This window comes from Camelus dromedarius, chromosome 1, assembly GCF_036321535.1.
Source record: "Camelus dromedarius isolate mCamDro1 chromosome 1, mCamDro1.pat, whole genome shotgun sequence".
Taxonomy (NCBI): domain Eukaryota; kingdom Metazoa; phylum Chordata; class Mammalia; order Artiodactyla; family Camelidae; genus Camelus; species Camelus dromedarius.
This window is the reverse complement of record NC_087436.1, coordinates 57,101,998-57,120,471: the sequence shown is the minus strand read 5'-3', so window position 1 is coordinate 57,120,471 and position 18,474 is coordinate 57,101,998. Positions and strand designations below refer to the sequence as shown.

Sequence of the window (18,474 nt, the reverse complement as noted above, 5' to 3'; positions counted from 1 at the left end):
TTAAACCTGAAATGTTTCATTTTACTTTATCTTAGAATAATGTGTTGGAAACTACTCTTAAGTTTTGTATTCAGTGCATTCTTCGTCTTCTTTCTAGAGCTTTTCTCAGAGATACTTCGATTTATCTAAGATATTAAAGGTATTTCCCTATCTATTGTGACGTTCAAATTAAGACTGTCCAGATTTTATAATCTATAGTTTTGGCAGTAAACCATTCAAAGGGACAATATATGATGTGTTTTACTAGGTATTCAAAGGAACTGCCTCTTGAAAGTCAGTTGCCATGTTTGAGAATTGAACCATGTAGAGCAATATACAATTAGAATATCAAAAAGGGCACACTTACATAAGTCTGCAGAACAGGTATGAAGATTTATGTGTTTTCATTCTTCTTTGGGAGATCACCTTTATTTGTGGATTATCAAATTGATTTAGACTATTTCTGTGTGAAATCATGGTCTCCTAGTAGTGATTTTGTTTGTTTGTTTTTTGAGTGGTCCTCGATCTTGGACCACTTGGAAAGGTAGACTCAGTGGCAGGTTTAAATGCTTCTTTTGTTTCATGGTAGACTTAGATATGAGACTGGGTAAAAGCATACCGGAAAATTTGAGATATAAGATTTATCTTTTCATACATGCTACTGTTGGGGAATTTCATTTGGAATGACTGTGTGGAAACTTGTGATCTTCTTACATAGGCTAATAATGTAGGTTCCAATTGCCTTTGGTAATGAGATAATCATCTTCTGCCTCTAAAACATAGAATTTTTTTTACTGTTTTTATATGGAAAGACCAGCTGTTTCCCCTCATGTTTCTTTATTTTGTATTTTGTTTATTCCGCTCTCATGGCACAAATTATGACTCATTTAGCTACTTATGCACATGGCTATTTAGCTCCTATTGTTAGTTTCTTTAGGGCAAGTAGAACTATAATTTGCCTTTTTTTTTTCTTTCTTTCTTTAATATCCTCTACCTCCTGGTACAGTACCTTAAAAAGAGAAGGCATTCAGCAAATGTCAGAATTAATAGTAGCCAGTGTTTTTATAATTGTTTCTGCTTTTCACCATTCTTCCCTTCATTTTAATATTTTGCTTTTTTGCTTTCTTCTTTCTCCTTTGTGCTGCTGCTTGAAAGTGTTTGCTTTGAATCAGAAAGCATCATTGCATCAGGAATATCTTTTTGGCTATTGACTCTTATTATTTTTTGTTGTTTACTTCCAAAAATAGTTCAAATAAATAAATCTAAGCATTTGAGCACTATTCTAATTCTAGATTATTGACTATATTGGAAAGTTGGTATTTTATATAAACAAGCTCTTATTATATTCTGTTAGTCTTTAAAGTGTGATCTGTGAACCTTAGCGGTCCCTAGGATCAAAACTATTTCATAATAATGTTAAAACATTACTTGGTTTTTTTTTTTTTTACAGTGTTGTATCAGTTTCAGGTGCACAGCATAGTGTTCAGTTATGCATATGTATTCTTTTTCGTATTCCCGGTGCCGTACAGTAGGACCTTGTTTACCTACTTTATATATAGTAGCTAGTATCTGTAAATCTCAAACTCCTGATTTATCTCTCCCCATCTTTTCCCTTTGGTAACCATAAGTTTGTTTTCTGTATCTGTGAGTCTATTTCTATTTTGTAAATAAATTCATTTGTGTCATTTTTTAAAATTCCACCTATAATTGATACCATATGGTATTTGACTTTCTCTGTCTGACTTCACTTAATATCTTTTGAAACAAAATGTGAACTACCCTCTGCTGTGTACCAAGGTACAGTAGTTGTCTCAAGAGAAAGCATTTGAGGAGTTGCTTTGAATTGTGATCTCAGCTTGTCATTCTTTTACAGAACACCATTTTTACTTGAAAGAATGAATGACCAGCAAACTACATTTATGCAGATTTAGGTATTTAGCAGATATTTTCTCAAAAATGAACTGGTATCAAGGAAGACAACTGACAGCATTTATTGCAAGTGATAAAATTCCAGTTTCAAAGAAAAAGTTTTGGAAAATATATCCACAGCTGTGAGTTTGACAATCTCTAGATATTTAGAACCAGTGGTGAGATTAATGAAAATAATTTTTAAAATAAAATATCATGACTTGTCAACATTTAGAAGATCTGCATTAATCATTCAATGAACCAGTATTTTCCAAAAGACCAGTGCACACATACTAAAAAAAAAAAAAATGCATGGGTTAAAGACCTATTAAAGTACGAGATAGACCAGTGGGTTTCAATGAAACAATGTGAAAGTTTATTAATGTTGTTTCAGATTCCACATTGCAGCAACCTTTAGAAAAACTACCATCTGTCAAATATGGATTTAGTATCACAGAATAACAACAGTCACGTAAAAAGGCTATGAAAATATTTCTCCCTCCCCTAACTGTTTAACTATGATCAGGCATGATTTTCCTCATAAACCTAAATAATATACTACAAAACAAAAGCAATATACTGCAAACAGATTAATTGCACAGACATGAGAATCTAGCTGTCTTCTATTAAACTAGAGATTTTCACAGATGTAAAACAATGCAACTCTTCTCACTGAATTTGGGGGGTACGGGAAGGAGGGGATATAGTTTTCATAAAGTATGTTAATATGTAAAGACTTTGTTTAATAAATAAATATTTAAACTTTTTTTTAGTTTCTGTTTTCTAATATAAATATCATAGACAAAATCTACATAAGCAGAACTCTTCAGGGCCCTCATTTTTTAAGAGTAAAGGAGGTCCTGAGTTTGAGGAATGTTGTTATATTGTAACCTTCCCTCATTCCCCCATATTATCAAACCACCTCCTCTTTTAGTCACTTACCAGTCAGGCTATGGGGATACCACTTGATTCAGTGTGGTATACATGTTAATGTATATATCTTGATGGTATACATTACATATTCAATAAAAGTTCTAAGTAATTGAGTACATGTAGGAGAGTAAGCCCAGCTTTTCCTTTATTTTTTACTGTCTTGTTAATGAAGCATATTAAGCATGAGTTTTAAAAATTGGTATGTCTTCACCATATATTTTGTACTATAATCTGTATATCATAAGGGGAGAAAAATCAAAAGAAAAGATGAATATATAATCAAGTTCAAGAAACTCTAGTTCTCCTTATACTCACTAATAGGATATTTAGAGCCCCCCCTAAGCATAAGACATTTGAATGACTAATTTTGAAAAAATTATTCTTCATTTTGAATGAAAAAGCTTTTTAAAGAAAAGTGGACAATCCACATCATTTTACAATAGCCCTTTTCAAGTGTAAGAAACCAGGACACTGTTGTTAAACTGTTCAAGTCATATGCATTAGCTTTAGGTCAGACTTTTGATACAGTAAAGATCTAAATTTTTAGTTTTATGTGTGATTTTTGTATATCAGGAACACTGTAAAAAAGCAGATTCCATAGTAACTTCTTACTTGTTTTACGCTAATTGGATTGTAATTTTATTACTTTACATAATAACCAGAATTTGTAAGTGGCTTTATACATACGGCAGTTAACATAGCTGTGATTGGTTCCAAAGCAAAATTTTTTGCCCACAGCACATTCAGCATTTATAAAATTGTTCTTTTCGAATAATTTTGTGATTTGCTTTTCAGTAGTGTTGCTAGGACTTCATTGCAGGAAGTTAAAAAATGTATTTTTAGTGTCCTCCAGGCAATTGGTTATGTAGGTCTTGGTTAATGTTACTTACAAATATGGCTCAAGAGCCTTATAATAATGATTGCTATCGTTTCATGACAGTTAATGGGGGGAGGCCAAGAGTTTTAGGGTGTCAGGATTTAGACTTTTGGTCTTGGATTTTAGATTTGCTGCTTTCTCCTATGACTTTGGACAAGTTGCTTTCTGTAAACTTTAGTTTATCTATAAAATTATGATATAATGTGCCCTCAGAGTCATTGTAAGGATTGAATATGTGTTTCACTTATGGACTTGATACTGAACAACAGTTAATGATAGCTATTGTTTTTTTTAAATCAGCACCTTTGAATTAAAGATCCATGTGGTCATTGCTTTTTAAAACATACAACTGGTCCTCTTATCCATAGGTTCCCTCATCTACAGTTTCAACCAACTACTATGGAAAATATTAAAAGAAAAAAATCCAGAAAGTTCCAAGTAACAAAACTTGCACTTGCCATACTGCAACTGTTTATTACAACTTTCGTATTTCATATTTATTACAGCTTTCATATTTGTATTTACAACTAGTTACCTAGAATTTACACTGATACTAGGTATTATAAGTAATCTAGCTGTGTGCATAGGTTATATGCAAATAGATGCCATTTTATATAAGGGACTTGAGCATCCACCAGTTCTGGTGTGTGTGGGGGAAGCAGGGAGGCCCTGGAACCAATCCCCACAAACCTCAGGGATACTGAGGGACAACTGTATTCACTAAACAAGGCACTGGATACTTTTACTTTAATATGAATTCCTTAAATCTGATCTCTTCTCCTCAAATGTATAGGGGAGAATAATTTTGAAACTCAGCCCTTGGAGAGAGAAAACCATGGTGGAATACTATACTCATCTGTTCTGGATAGACAGATGATGCCAACTTTATTAGTTTGTTAGGGTTGCCATAACATAATACCACAGACTGGGTGGCTTAAATTGCAGACATTTATTTTCTCCCATATCTGGAGGCTAGAAATCCAAGGTCAAGGTGTTGGCAGGTTTGGTTTCTTTTACGGCCTTTCTCTTTGGTTTGCAGGCGGCCACCTTCCCACTCTAAACTCACATTACCTTTCCTTCATGAACACACTTCCTTGGTGTCTCTCTCTTATAAGGACATCGGTTATATTGGATTAGGTCACTAACTTAATGGCCTCATTTTAACCTAGTCACCTCTGTGAAGGACTTGTCTCCAAATACATTACATTTTGAGGTACTGGAGGTTGAAATTTCAACATTTTGGAGGGGACATAATTTTGCCCATAATTCCTGTATTTGCATAAGAGCTAATGTTTGTTGGGTACTGGCTACGTGCCAGTTACTGAACTAAGTGCTTAATATATATCATCTGATTTTATGTGCACATTAGTCTTGTAATTATTACTATCTCTATTTTACAGATGAAGACACTGAGACTTAAGAGATTCACTAACTTAACTAAGAGATGGGATAGAAATTCAAGTCTTTTGGGCTCTAGTGTCTCCATGTTCTCTTAGGCAAGAACTGGGTACTAGGAAACAAGAGCACAAAGAGAAAAGGGTTAAAATGTTAAATACAAACCTCTGTTTTGCAGTGTCTACTAAGGTCTTGCTGGTAAGTAACCTGTGAAATGGGAAATCACTTAATGCCAGCACTGGTTGACTATTAATTTGTTTTCTTTAAAAAGTGGGAGGAATTTTTGGTTTTAGGATGGAAACAGTGAATGAAGCTAAAGATTTTTAGCACATGACTATAATTATCAAAAACAAATCTGTTTTATTTTCAAGTCCTCAAAATACCTTTCTCTTTTTTCTCTTTTGCAGAAGATTCTAGTGTTCCAGAAACTCCAGAAAATGAAAGAAAACCAAGTATATCATATTTCAAGAATCAAAGAGGAATACAGTATATTGATTTGTCTTCTGATAGCGAAGATATTGTTTCCCCTAATTGCTCCAGTACCGTTCAAGAGAAGAAATTCAACAAAGACACAGTGATTATAGTGTAAGCAACTTAATAGATTCATTCTATTTATGTGTATAAGATTTGTTTTGAGAAAAAGTTACTCAAACTGAAAAATGTTGATGACTCCCCCCCTTTTTTTTTTGCCTTTTCCTGACTGCAGCTTGCTCATTTTTTCCTAATTTAGAGATAAAGAGAGGTACATGTGTGTGTATGTATGTGTGAGTGTGAGTGTGTGTGTGTGTGTGTGTGTGTGTGTGTGTGATTCTGGATAACTGATCTTCAAGAAAAAGTTTAGTGAGAGCAGAGATTTAATTTTTTAGTTCTCCATAGATAGGGAAGTTATTTTAACAAGTACCTTTGATTGTTTATAACTGCTTTATGTTTTGTTCTTGAATCCTAGAATCAAATCATTTTAACATTTTTGGGACACATTTTGTGAGCTAGCACAGAGCTTGTATTATACTTAGGTAGACAGTAAATAAATAAAAAATACAATATGTTAAATATGGGCAAAAGGGAAGGGAAATACAGAGTTTGGGGTCAGGGTTAAGGGCATGGTTCCTAAAGACTACAGTTGGAAAGGCTCCATTGAGAAGATATTTGAGCAAAGACGTGAAAGAGCTAAGAAAGGGAACCATATGGATGTAGTGGGAGGGGCGTTGGGAATATAAATAGCCTGTTTAATGACCCTGAAGTGATATGCCTGGTATTTTTGAGGAAAGTAGGGGGGTAATAATGCAAAGTGAAGGACCTGAGGTCATAAGATGAGGAGTGGGATAGAGAAGGGGCTTAATCATGTTCATGTTAAGCCCATAGGCTGTTTGGTTTTTATTCTGAATGAGATGGGAAGCTAATGGAGCATGTTGAGCAGAGGAGTAAAATAATCTGACTTGCATGTTTAAAAGTCTTTGAGGCTGTAGGAGAGTAGTAGTTAGAAGTATGAATGCTGTTGTGATAACCAACGGCAAAAATGATGGAAGCTTAGACCATGCTAGTTAGCCTGTGGGAGTGATAAGAAGTGGTTTAGGTTCTGGATATGCTCCGAAGATAGAACACAGAAGATTTATTGATAGATTTCAAATGGAATAGGAGAGAAAGGAATCAAGGATGACCCTAAGATACTTGGCTTGGACAACTGAAAGGATGGAGTTAACACTAACTGGGATAAAGAATACTCTCTTGGGTATGGTGGGGGAGCGCCTTTTGAAGGAAAGATTGGCAGTTCAGTCTTGGACATTCTGTGATTGAGAAGACTCTTAAACATCTAAGTAGACATGTCAGGTAGGCAACTGGATTTGTGATATGTGGGTTCTGGAGAGAGGTCTAGGTTCCATATCTAAATTTAGGAATTGTCAGGATATAGATTTGATATTTAAATGTACATGATTAGATGAAATCACTAAGAGATACGAGTATAGCTGGAAAAGAGAAGATCTCTTAGTTTAAGGACTTAAGCCAGGGGAGCTATGGATTCTAAGAACAGGAAGGTGGGAAGAAACCTGTAGAAGGTTCTAAGAAGAAGCAGTCACTGAGATAAGAGAAAAGTCAAAAGTCATCAGAAGCTAAGTGAAGAAGTGTTGCAGAAAGGTGCAAGAGATCAACTGTCCACTGCTAAGATGAGTTCTTAAAATGAACTTTTTAAGGCCCCAGTGTACATGCCTTTATCCTGAACTTCACTCTGAAATAAAAAATTAGTGAAGGTCCTGTGCAGTAAATCCTGAGAAAAATTGATACATTAGCACTCCAATTTTTACTTTTTATTTTGAAAAACTTTTCGACTTACAGAAAAGTTGCAAGTCCACAGTCCTTTTAAAAAGTTTCACCCATTGTTAACATTTCCCCACATTTATCACCTTCATAAAATAATGATTAGAATTATTACTGAAACCTTTCCCTCTCATAATTTCATATTTACCTCCTAAGAATAAGATCATTCTCTCACATAACAAAAGTAGCATTTCAAATTCAGAAATACCAATTAACTTTGGTACTATACTGCTAATACATAGTCCATATTTAAATTTTATCAGTTTTCCCAATAATGTTCTTGATAGTGGTGCCACTCAGAGTAGTGGTTTGTCAATTACAAGTGTGCCCTATAATATAAATCAATGTACTCATTTCTTGACCAAGAAAGTCTTGTAATGGGGAAAAAAATCAGCTGAACTAAGCAATGTGCTTTAGTAATGTAGTTGTTTTTCCTTCTGGTTTAACTTTCTTATCTTACCATGGACAGATAACTAAACAGTTTCATTTCATGGACCATATTTTGAATAGTACTTTATAGTAAAATTTTTCCCAGCAATATGTTGGATTTAGTTTGTCATGTGTATTTAATCTTGTTCAATCTGAAAGTTTCTCAGTCTTCTTGATTCTCATGATATTGGCCTTTGAAGCTAACAGGCCATTTTTCTTTTTAGAATGTCTCTATTTCTACATCCCGGGTGTTTCTTCTTGATTAAATTTAGATTAAGTGGCATGAGCTACAAAAGTGATTTTGTGTCCTCCTCAGCGTGTCATGTTAGGAGGCACACTGATAATTAGTGAAGTGAACTTTATCCACTCAGAAACCTGCCAGGTTTCTTCTGTAAAGTTAACCATTTTCCCCTTTGTAATGATCAAGTCATCTGTGACGAGTCACTTTTAAGACAGGTAACGATCCTCCTCCTCAGCAGACTGCCCTTCAGTAGTTGTGGCGTCTATTGATGATTCTTGCGTGCGTCAGTTATTACAATAGTAGTTGTGAAATGTGGTATTCTAACTGGCGTTCTAGAATTTATACTTTTATTATTTGATGTTCTACTATAGATAGTTTTCCCTTTTCCCTTTATTCATTTATTCATATATTTAGTTAGTACAGTAAATAAAAAAATGGAATTGTAGGTACTTTTCTGCTCAATGGATTATAATCTATTACTACTGTTACTCATTTTGATGTTCAAATTGCTCAGTTTTGGCAGAGGAGGACCCCTTTCAGCAGACTCTGGTTTGGAGAGTTTCCTGTCATTTTTTGACCCTTTCCTTTCTGGCACAAGATGTTCCAGACTAGTACTTCCCCTACTCAAGGCCTGAAATTAGAATTTGCCATTTCTCCAAATATCACTGTTCCTTTTAAAGGGAATGGTATTTGGAAATCTGAGGACTAGGTGTGTTCTTTCTTTGCTTTTGGGTGAAGCAGGGGATTATGTCATTGCCTTTTCAGCAAAATGGGCTAAAATATATGAGACGGGGAGAATTTTTTGTTGTTGTTTTTTAAAATCAGGAGTTTATAATGATATATTTAATTGTAATCTACCGCTACAGGGCTCTTCCTTGCCTATCCAAATTTCCTTCTCTGACAGTGACAGCTCTGCTTCCACCAGTTTTAGTATATTTGCTAATTTGTTCAATCATCCAGTATACATAAAATAGTTTCAGAATTGTTGTAACCATACCACTTGACCATTAAGCCCCCTAAGAGTTCAAGATTTGAGGGTATGTGGTTAAAGTATTTGGATTATTTATTTAAATTTTTCTTTTAAAGATCAGTTCATTAATTTGTTTGTATTCCTTTTAAAATTTTTCCCTTGTCCCTTTTTTAAATTTTACTTTTAAATATTTAAAATATTAACATGGTTCCAAAAATCAAAACTCTGTGTAGAATGTGCTTAGAGAAGTGTTAAATTAACTTCCTATCACTTTTCCTTCCAGCCCCATCCCTCACCCCATCTCAGAATTAACCAGTTTGTTTAGTTTCTATTCATACTTTTTCTTTCATGTATCTTTTTTTCTCTTGCTTTTTACACAAAAGATAGTGCTATATAACTTGTGCTGTGTATGTATAGATACAAATATATCTACACACAGTTATTCTTTGTTTTATTAGCAGTATATAAATATATTCTAGAAATCATGTCAGCTCATAAAAATACTTAATTCTTTTTAACAACTCCATAGTACTGCATTATATGAATGTTCCGTAGTTACAATCAGTACCCATGCATAGGTCTTTTTGGTTATCAGGGTTTCTTACCTTGACACTATTGACATTTTGGACCAGGTAGCTCTTTGTTGTGAGGGACGGTTCTTTACGTTGTAGGATGTTTAGCGAACCCCCTGTCCTCTACCAGCTAAATGCTAGGTTGCACTTCCCTAGTCAAGACGATCAAAAATGTCTCCAGACATTGCCAAATGTTCTCTGGAGATGGAATCCGCCTGTGCCCTGCCCCCTGACTCGAGGACCACTAATACAGATAATAGAAACTGGCAGTTGATGAAATCTTTCAGGAAGCATTAATAGACAAGAAGGGTCTGAAGATAGAATCCTAGGTAATACTGACAATTCAAGAAGGTGAAAAAAGGAGGAAAGCCTTCTGCAGAGATTAAGAACAGGCTAAGAGATACAGAGAAAATCAGAAGTAATAGAACCTTTGCACAGTGAAGTTTCGGATAGGGCCAGATTTTCAAAGAGCGACAATGTACGGAACCACAAAGGAACAGATAACCAATGAAAAATTTGTTTTGTTTTGTTTTCAAATCACACTTGATGTTTTAGAGGATATCATTGCCCTCAGAACAGTTTCACCAAAGTGGTGGGACAGAGGATATAAAACAGTAAATTAAGAACTACATAGGAAATGAGGAAATAGAAAGTCACTCTTACAACATTTGTGAAGTCGACAGGAGAATTTGCTTATTTCACTGCTGTGTCCACAGTGCCTAGAACCTCTGGCACATTGAATGAAATGCAGTCTTTAGTACATCATAGGCTTAGGAGAAAGAGTTTAAGGAGAGAGAAAAGATTGGAAGAGAAGATAATAGATAGTTAAGGCCCTGTAGGAAGTAGAAAGGGCTAGAATCCCTTAACACAGAGGGGACTTTGACAGAAGAGGATAACTTGGTTGATCTGCGACTGGATAAAAGTACACATAGTGGTCAATTCTTGTTCTTGTGGAATTTTTTCTTTTATTTTTAAAGCTTCAGTCATACAAGAAAATTAATAAATAATGAACATATATATATGCCACCTGTATTTAATAATTATTGTTTTCCCTGTTTTTCATTGTTTTATTGATTACTATTATTAGCTGAAATATTTTAAAGTAAACTGTAGATGTCCCCAACATTTCTCCCCGTAATACTTGGCTATATATCCCCCTTCCAAAAAAAGAATGCTGTTACCAGTGAACAAATTTTTACATCATCTAATTCCCAGTTTATATTCAGATTTCATGTGTTTTGTAGCTGATTCTTCAAACCAGGATCTAAACAAGGAGCATCTACTACAAGTGGATGTTAAGACTCTTCCCTTTCTTTTGATCTTAAAATAATCAACTCCCCTCCTCCTCTTTTTTTTAAGGATTTTAACTTTTTAAAGAAATCAAATGTTTTCTTAAAGAAAATAGACTTTTCTGATTGTCTCTTCATGATGGTATTGAATTTATTCCTTTATCGTTTGTATTTCCTGTAACTGGACATTAAGTCCAAGGCATGCTAAGATTCTTGGTCAGCATGAAGACTTACTACATCAAGAGTCACTTGAGTTTGTCCTACAGAGTTGTGATCAATCTGATCACTAGGATAAGGTTGTGAAGATCAGGAAAATAAGGACCTTTGAAGTGGTTATTCAGTACAGGAATTTCGAAAGTATTCCAACGTGAATGCTTTCATTTTCTTGGTGAACTAAGAGACAAAACAGTTAGAAAGTGTCCATGTAGTGAGGCAGAGTGAAAATTTAGAGTTGGGTACATTAGGAATGAGAAGTCTGGGTATAATGGAAACAGACACACGTAATTGTCTTCAAATATTGAAGGACAGCCATAATGTTAAGAGATTTATTTTACCTTGTTACTTTAGAGCAGTTTTTCAGAGCAAAGTTCAAGAAGTCAACCTAGAAACTTGGTAAAAATACGTATTCATAGTCCTGCAGAATCTGTTTTTATATGCTTTCAGGGAATTCTTATGCATAACCAGTGCCCTAATAGGTAACAGCTGAACTAAGATGAACAGATACAGAGAAGTTACTAAAATACAGGTCCTGGATAAGTGTCTAAGAGAGCTGTCCGAAAAGAGAATTAGCTGCATAATAAAGTCTGTGGTCTCTGGCACTAGGCATACACTTAAGTGTATTTCTTTCTGTGATCTTTATAACTTCTGCCTGTTTGTTGTATTTCTGCTTTCTGATCTTCAGAATGCTTACTATGGTAGAAAACCAAAATTTCAAAATGAGATTTTTTTTGTTTGGGAGATAGTTTAGTAAATTTGGCCCCAAATGTCTTTTATATAGGATAAACATATAAACTGAAATGGAGTGAGATTAAAGTTAGTTGTTGTAGGATGAAGCCTTACGTAAAATTAAGTGCTCACTGTCTATTGAAGAAATGTTTTGTTCCTGGTAGACATTCTGATGCTAAATGGGACCATCTGATTTTAACACTTTGATTTTGATCACCTGGGTAGGCTATGAAAATTCCTTTATCTTTGTCTTAGTGTACACTTCATTAATTTCTGTGGAGCAACATGACAACACCCACCTTTTATGCAGAGTGTAAGTGAAAAAATAGTAGGAAAGAGAAGGTGAGCATGCAATAAATGAGTATGGATCTTAAGAAAATCAGTGCAGGTTTTTTTGTTCTTTTCTATCCCAGACTAGATAATTTGAGATATTTTCAAAGAATATTGACTTTGGAATTGTAAATTTATATACACAGTCATACTGAAATGAAAAAAGTTGTTTTAATCTTTGACAGGTATAGATTAAATTTATTATTAAAAAGAACTATAGAGATACTGTATTTTATATAAACGCATATACACAGTTATAATGAAATAACATTGGTAATACGTTAAAATACTGTGTTTTTTCTCTGAAAATATTTTTAGTTCTGAGCCATCTGAAGATGAAGAGTCCCAAGGCCTTCCTACCATGACAGGTAGAAATAATAATGATATTTCAGAACTGGAAGACCTTTCGGAATTGGAAGACCTTAAAGATGCTAAACTTCAGACCTTGAAGGAACTTTTTCCACAGAGAAGTGACAGTGATTTACTTAAGGTTATATACCCTTTTATAGTAATTGGTTATTATAGCTGTAATGATGATTAAAATGTCTCCTATATCCAATGGTATATATTGTGGATAGTCACTTTTCTCAAGATAGCTTTTGAAGATAATTATTAACTTTTATATAATAAAGGCAAATGCCAGGGATTTACTTGTTGAGAATCTTAACTTACAGTAAGTGTGGTTTATTCACCTATAAATAATATAATTTGATCTTCTCTCAATATCTCTCATAGGTTATGAATTTTTTGTGTTTGAATGGTTCTAAAATGGGGACACCCCTCTTACCTTCATCTCCCACTGGAAACTCAGAAATGTCAGGAGGCTTTTTTTCTTTCTCTCCCCATAGTAAAAAGGGGTTGCTATTGACATTTAGTGCCATATGGTCAGGGATGCTAAACACCCTACAACACTGAGGACAGTCCTGTAGAATGAAAGAATTGTCCTGCCAGTAGCACCCTTGCTGAGAAATACCGATTGACCTATGGAAACAAAATGAGTGGCTGTAGTTGGACTATAATAGGTATGTAATAGGTACCTATCTCTTATTATAGAGCAGATAAAAATTGACTATTCAGTTGAGTTTTACAGAGATTAAGTCTCTGAAGATTAGATTAGTAAGTAGTTTATCCCTATCTCTGACACTTAGTAGTTGAATGATCTTAAGGGAATCATTTCATTGCGGGTTCAGATATTTTTCACCTTTGTGCTTATCATCACCACCACCATCCCCAATTCCCCTCCCCCAGTCTGAAACTTAGGAATATTTGTATGGGCTGGACAAGTAACTTTGAAGTGGTGAACACTGGTGCATACCCTTTCTAAAAGGGGTAGCTGCTCCTTAGCTTCAGCAGTATATGACCATGTGATGTCACTGACAGCCTGTTTTTATCAGATAATTCAGATTTTTCAAATACAGTGAAAAGACTGGATTTTTATTTAGTGTTGATCATCAATTTAACAGCTTTATTGAGGTATAATTTAAATGCCATAAAAATCACCTACTTAATGTGTATAATTTGATGGAGTTTAGTATATTTACAAAGTTGTGTGGCCATCACCATAATCTAATTTTAGAACATTTTAACAAAAAGAAACCTTGTATCCATTAGCAATCACTCCCCATTTCTCTCCCCTAGCCCTAGGCAACCTCTAATCTGTATTTATAGATTTGCCTATTCTGGACATTTTGTGTAGATGGGATCATGTACTATGTGATCTTTTGTGACTGACTTCTTTCACTTAGCATAAGGTTTTGAGGCTCATCCATGTTGTATCAGTACTTTGTTCCTTTTTATGGTAACTAATGTACAGAAAGATAAAAAATATTCAGGCCAGATAAAACATTTCTGAACAGAGGGTGGTCCTAGGCCTGTTAGTTTGAACTCTTAAGTGTAGATTATATTATTCCTATTGTTCTCTGGTATTTTTAACATGAATTGTTTTTTCCTAAATCATTTTGATACCTTCTTTCTGTTAGCTAAATTATGAAACTTTAATGGTATCTTGGATCTACACTTTCTCCTGCTGGTAGTATTATTTGCCTCATGATGTGATTTTTTTTTAGAAATAGAAACAAAGAATGTAGTCACTCGTAGCAACATTTACAATGTTGGAAAGAGCTTTCAACAGAATAAACATGGTGAAATATTAAAATATTCAACATAAAGAAACAAATCTCAGTTTAAAAATACTTTAGCTTGATTGCCAATTTTTCATGTAGCTCAAGGGGATTATTTCCTGTAGAAACATCTCTAATTTTATAATTACAGTGGGAAAATAACATTGATACGTGGACTTGGTATTTTTATTTCATTAGAATCTGAAATTTGGGGAATTTAGCAAATCACTTACTCCAAAGCAGAGCACTGTCTTGAAGTAATCTGAATTTCAAATGATCTCTCATTATTTCAAAAGATTTAAAGGTGACATTTGTAAATCACTCTACAGAGGCTTTTAGATCCATATAAAATAATTCAGGAAGTTATAAAATATAAATATAGTTCTAGGCTTGATAAGAATATGCTTTGGCTGTTTTGAAAATGAGGAGGGGCTTATAGGGTATCTGAGGATCCAATATGAGGAAAACTAGTATAGAAAAGAGCATTCCCAATTTAAGGCTATTTAATACAAAAAAGCTTATTTTTTAAGCTAAGATCTTTTTAAAACAAGTAACTCATTGGCAATGTAGGAAACTTAACAAGAAAATCATAGGATATCCAGTGTCTTCTGAAATCTGAAATGTTACAGAATAATAAAGAAAAATAGGATATTGAAACTTAATTATGTAAGCCATATATTATGTTCTTGAACAAATTCAAGCAGTTTAGAAATAGAGCAAAAAATCAAGAGCCCTTTATCCCACTCATCTTAGAAGTACTGGATTTTGAAAATACTATTTCAGAATTGTGGTTCGTTGTAAATATTTATCACTGTATCCTCTCTCTCCTTGCTTCCCCTGCTCTCTTTCTCTCTCTCTTTCTCCCTCTCTCTCTCACTCACACACACATACACACACATCCCCCACACAGTGCCTGGACTCACTTGTAAGTAGGAAGTTTTTGAGACTTCAGTGTACAACCTTGCAATTAAAATAACAAAAATCTTGACTATACTGTCATATTGGACTGTGTTTTAATTTTCCCTTTATACTGATGATAAGTAAATCCAATACATTTTAAGATATGCTCAGATAAATTTGGACTTTTTAGATAAACAACATTTTCTGAAAATTTATCATAGGACTTAATGAACTTAAGCTGTTATGTACATATTTCTCCACTTTGTATTTTTAAAGCATTTGTTCTTAAATATTTTGGTAACTTTGTGAAATAATTCTTAGAGTATTATTTTTAAAATAGTAATCTTTTCTCATTTTATTAGTTGATTGAGTCAACAAGCACTATGGATGGAGCAATTGCTGCTGCCTTGCTGATGTTTGGTGATGCAGGTATGCCTGACGTAGTTTCAAGCCATGTTGACTATATCTTCTCATTTCTAATATTGCTCCTCAGTTTTCCAAACTCCTTCATGAATTCTTACAGGAACCTTAGGAGCTATTAATAGCTTTGGGGTTTTTTAGATGAAAAGACTGAAGTTTAAGAAGATTAAGTGACTCATCTGAGGTCCTACAACTATTTGGGAATTGGATTTTCTGGGTTGATCCTTCCCCCACCCTGCCAAAAAGGGAAGGAGGCAGTTTTTCATTGGTAATTTTGTTTGTTTTCTACAGATCAGATCTCTTTACAGTGATGTTTTGGGAGGTATATTCTCTTGTGTCCTTTCTAATTGCATTGTAGCTTTATTTACGTACACCTGAGTCAGTAGGAACATAATGTCTTGAGGAAAGTCCTAGCTGGTAATCAGCATTCCTTCATATAGTAAATATGTATGCTTTGTTCCAGGCTCAGAACACAAACTAAATACATTTGAAGGGACTTGCATTATAAAAGCACCTCCAATTTTTCTTTGATAAATGCTATCTAGATTTTTTGTTCTAACTTGTACATACCAAACAAGTAAAAATAACCTGTAATCCTTCTACCAAAAATGTATTTAAGGGATGAAAGCAAACCTACACACCATTATAAAACACACACATTAGGCTACAAAATATAATTATAGTATTGGTTTGCATTTTAAGAAAAGTCATTTGATGATTTATCGTGGATAACTTATCAGTACAGTCAGCTACTTCATAGCATTCCTGTCTGACTATGCATAGGATTAGTTTATTAACTGTTTCTCTATTAATTACCATTTACATTTACATTATTTCATTATTATTGAACTAAAGTAAATAGCCTTGTAAATAAATCTTTTTTTTATTGAAGTATAGTCGATTTATAATGTGTCAATTTCTGGTGTACAGCGTAATAGTTGTCATACATATACATACATATATTTGTTTTCATATTCTTTTTCACTATAAGTTACTGCAAGAAATTGAATATAGTTCCCTTTGCTATACAGTGGGACCTTGTTGTTTATCTATTTTATATATAGTAGTTAATATCTGCGAATCTCAAACTCCCAATTTATCCCTTGCCACTCCCTTCCCACCTGGTAACCATAAGTTTGTTTCCTATGTCTGTCTTTTTTTCTGTTTTGTAAATGAGTTCATTTGTCTTTTTTTTTTAGATTCCACATATGAGTGATATCATAATAGTATTTTTCTTTCTCTTTCTGGCTTATTTCACTTAGAATGACAATCTCCAGTTCCATCCATGTTGCTGCAAATGGCATAAGTAAATCTTTATGTTGTTATTTTTATAGGCTAAACTTCAAACTAGGATGCTAAATCGAAAGGGTATACACATTTAAATTTTAATATATAGTTCAATTTTAATTTTAAAATTTCTGCCAATTTATGCTTTCATCAGCAGTATAAAGTGCCCATTATCGTAGGTGGATTTTTTTTGTTTGTTTTTAATTTTTTTGAAACTTAAAAATATACACAAAAATGGAAAATAGTACAATATTTCTCATGGGCCCATCATCTTTCTTCAACAGTCATCTACTTCATATTTATCCCCCTAAGTGGATTGTATTGGAGTGGATTCCAAAGATGATATTATTTTATCCACATGAAGTATTTTTAAACCTCTCATTTTCACCAATTTGAGCAAGGGAACAGTATTGTGTGATTAGTGGGTGCTGCCTACATTGAGTGTTAAGATTCTTCCTTTTCTTCTACTTAGTAGCTGTGTGACGTTGGGCAGTGTTGCCTAACTCTTCTTTGTTTCCTTAGCAAATAAAATAATATGATAATAGTACCAAACTCAAAGTTGTTGCGAAGAAGTGACAAAGTTAGTGTAAATTTCTTCTTATAGTGAGTGGCACATAGGAAGTACATAGTACATGTTAGCATTTATTTATTCTTAAGGGCCATCTGATGATAGAAAATGGTACCGGAAAAACTTGACTGTGTCTTCCTCATTACAGTATCCCTACTCTTAAAAGTTCCTGAAAAATGGTAGTCTCAGTTAACATTTGTTGAGTTGCTAAATGGTTTGGGAAATTTTAGATATTCTTTCTTGTCCTCTTAGTATATCAATATTCCACAGTATTCCCAGTGAAAAATTTGTAGAATAACTTTATTCCACAGTAGTATCTAATCTTCTTTTTCCTCAGCAACTTACATCATTCAACTTTATTCATTAATTTAACAGATACTTATTGTGCACCCACTGCTGGGCACCAGATGCTATTTTAGGCACTGAGAATATATATGGAAACAAAACGTGCATAACAGTTGCCCTCCTGAATTTTTTACAGTCCTCATTAAATTTGAACTTTAGCTGAGTTTTTTTTTCTTCTCATTCTCGTACTAGACTTTGATATTTTTTTAAAAAGTCAAGAGGCAAACTACAAGGAGAGAAGAAATCAGAGTTTTCTTGTTTTTTAAGTAAACTTTTCTTGGTTCCTTTTAGAATGGACAGGACAGTCATGTCAGTCATTTTCATCTTTAATGTAGTACACTTTAGAGGTAATGTGTAGAATGATAGCTTTGTCTTACCAAGATAAGGTATCCTTCAAGATACTGTATCATTAAGACATGAAACTATTTTTGGCTTATTAGGACAATTTTCAACATAAGGACTTCTTTTTAATATATTCTTTTTCAGATTCTTTTCCATTATAGGTCATTAGAAAATACTGAATATAGTTCCCTGTACTGTATAGCAGGTCCTTGTTGTTTATCTACTTTATATGTAGTGTATATATATTAATCCCAAACTCCTAATTTATCCCTCCCCTCCACTCTTTTCCCCTTTGGTAGCCGCAGTTTTCT

The 18,474-nt window shown here is 33.8% G+C and overlaps 1 protein-coding gene across 3 annotated transcripts in view; it reads left to right on the top strand.

Annotated features, from left to right (window-relative positions):
- Positions 1 to 18,474, top strand: part of SMARCAD1 (SWI/SNF-related, matrix-associated actin-dependent regulator of chromatin, subfamily a, containing DEAD/H box 1) — a 72,345-nt gene that overhangs the window by 9,614 nt on the left and 44,257 nt on the right. For all 3 annotated transcript variants that reach the window (XM_010980584.3, XM_064484793.1, XM_010980583.3), the window contains exons 3-5: positions 5,500 to 5,677; positions 12,500 to 12,671; positions 15,564 to 15,630. In XM_010980584.3, the coding sequence (XP_010978886.1) occupies positions 5,500 to 5,677; positions 12,500 to 12,671; positions 15,564 to 15,630 (417 nt within the window). The remainder of the gene's footprint in view (positions 1 to 5,499; positions 5,678 to 12,499; positions 12,672 to 15,563; positions 15,631 to 18,474) is intronic.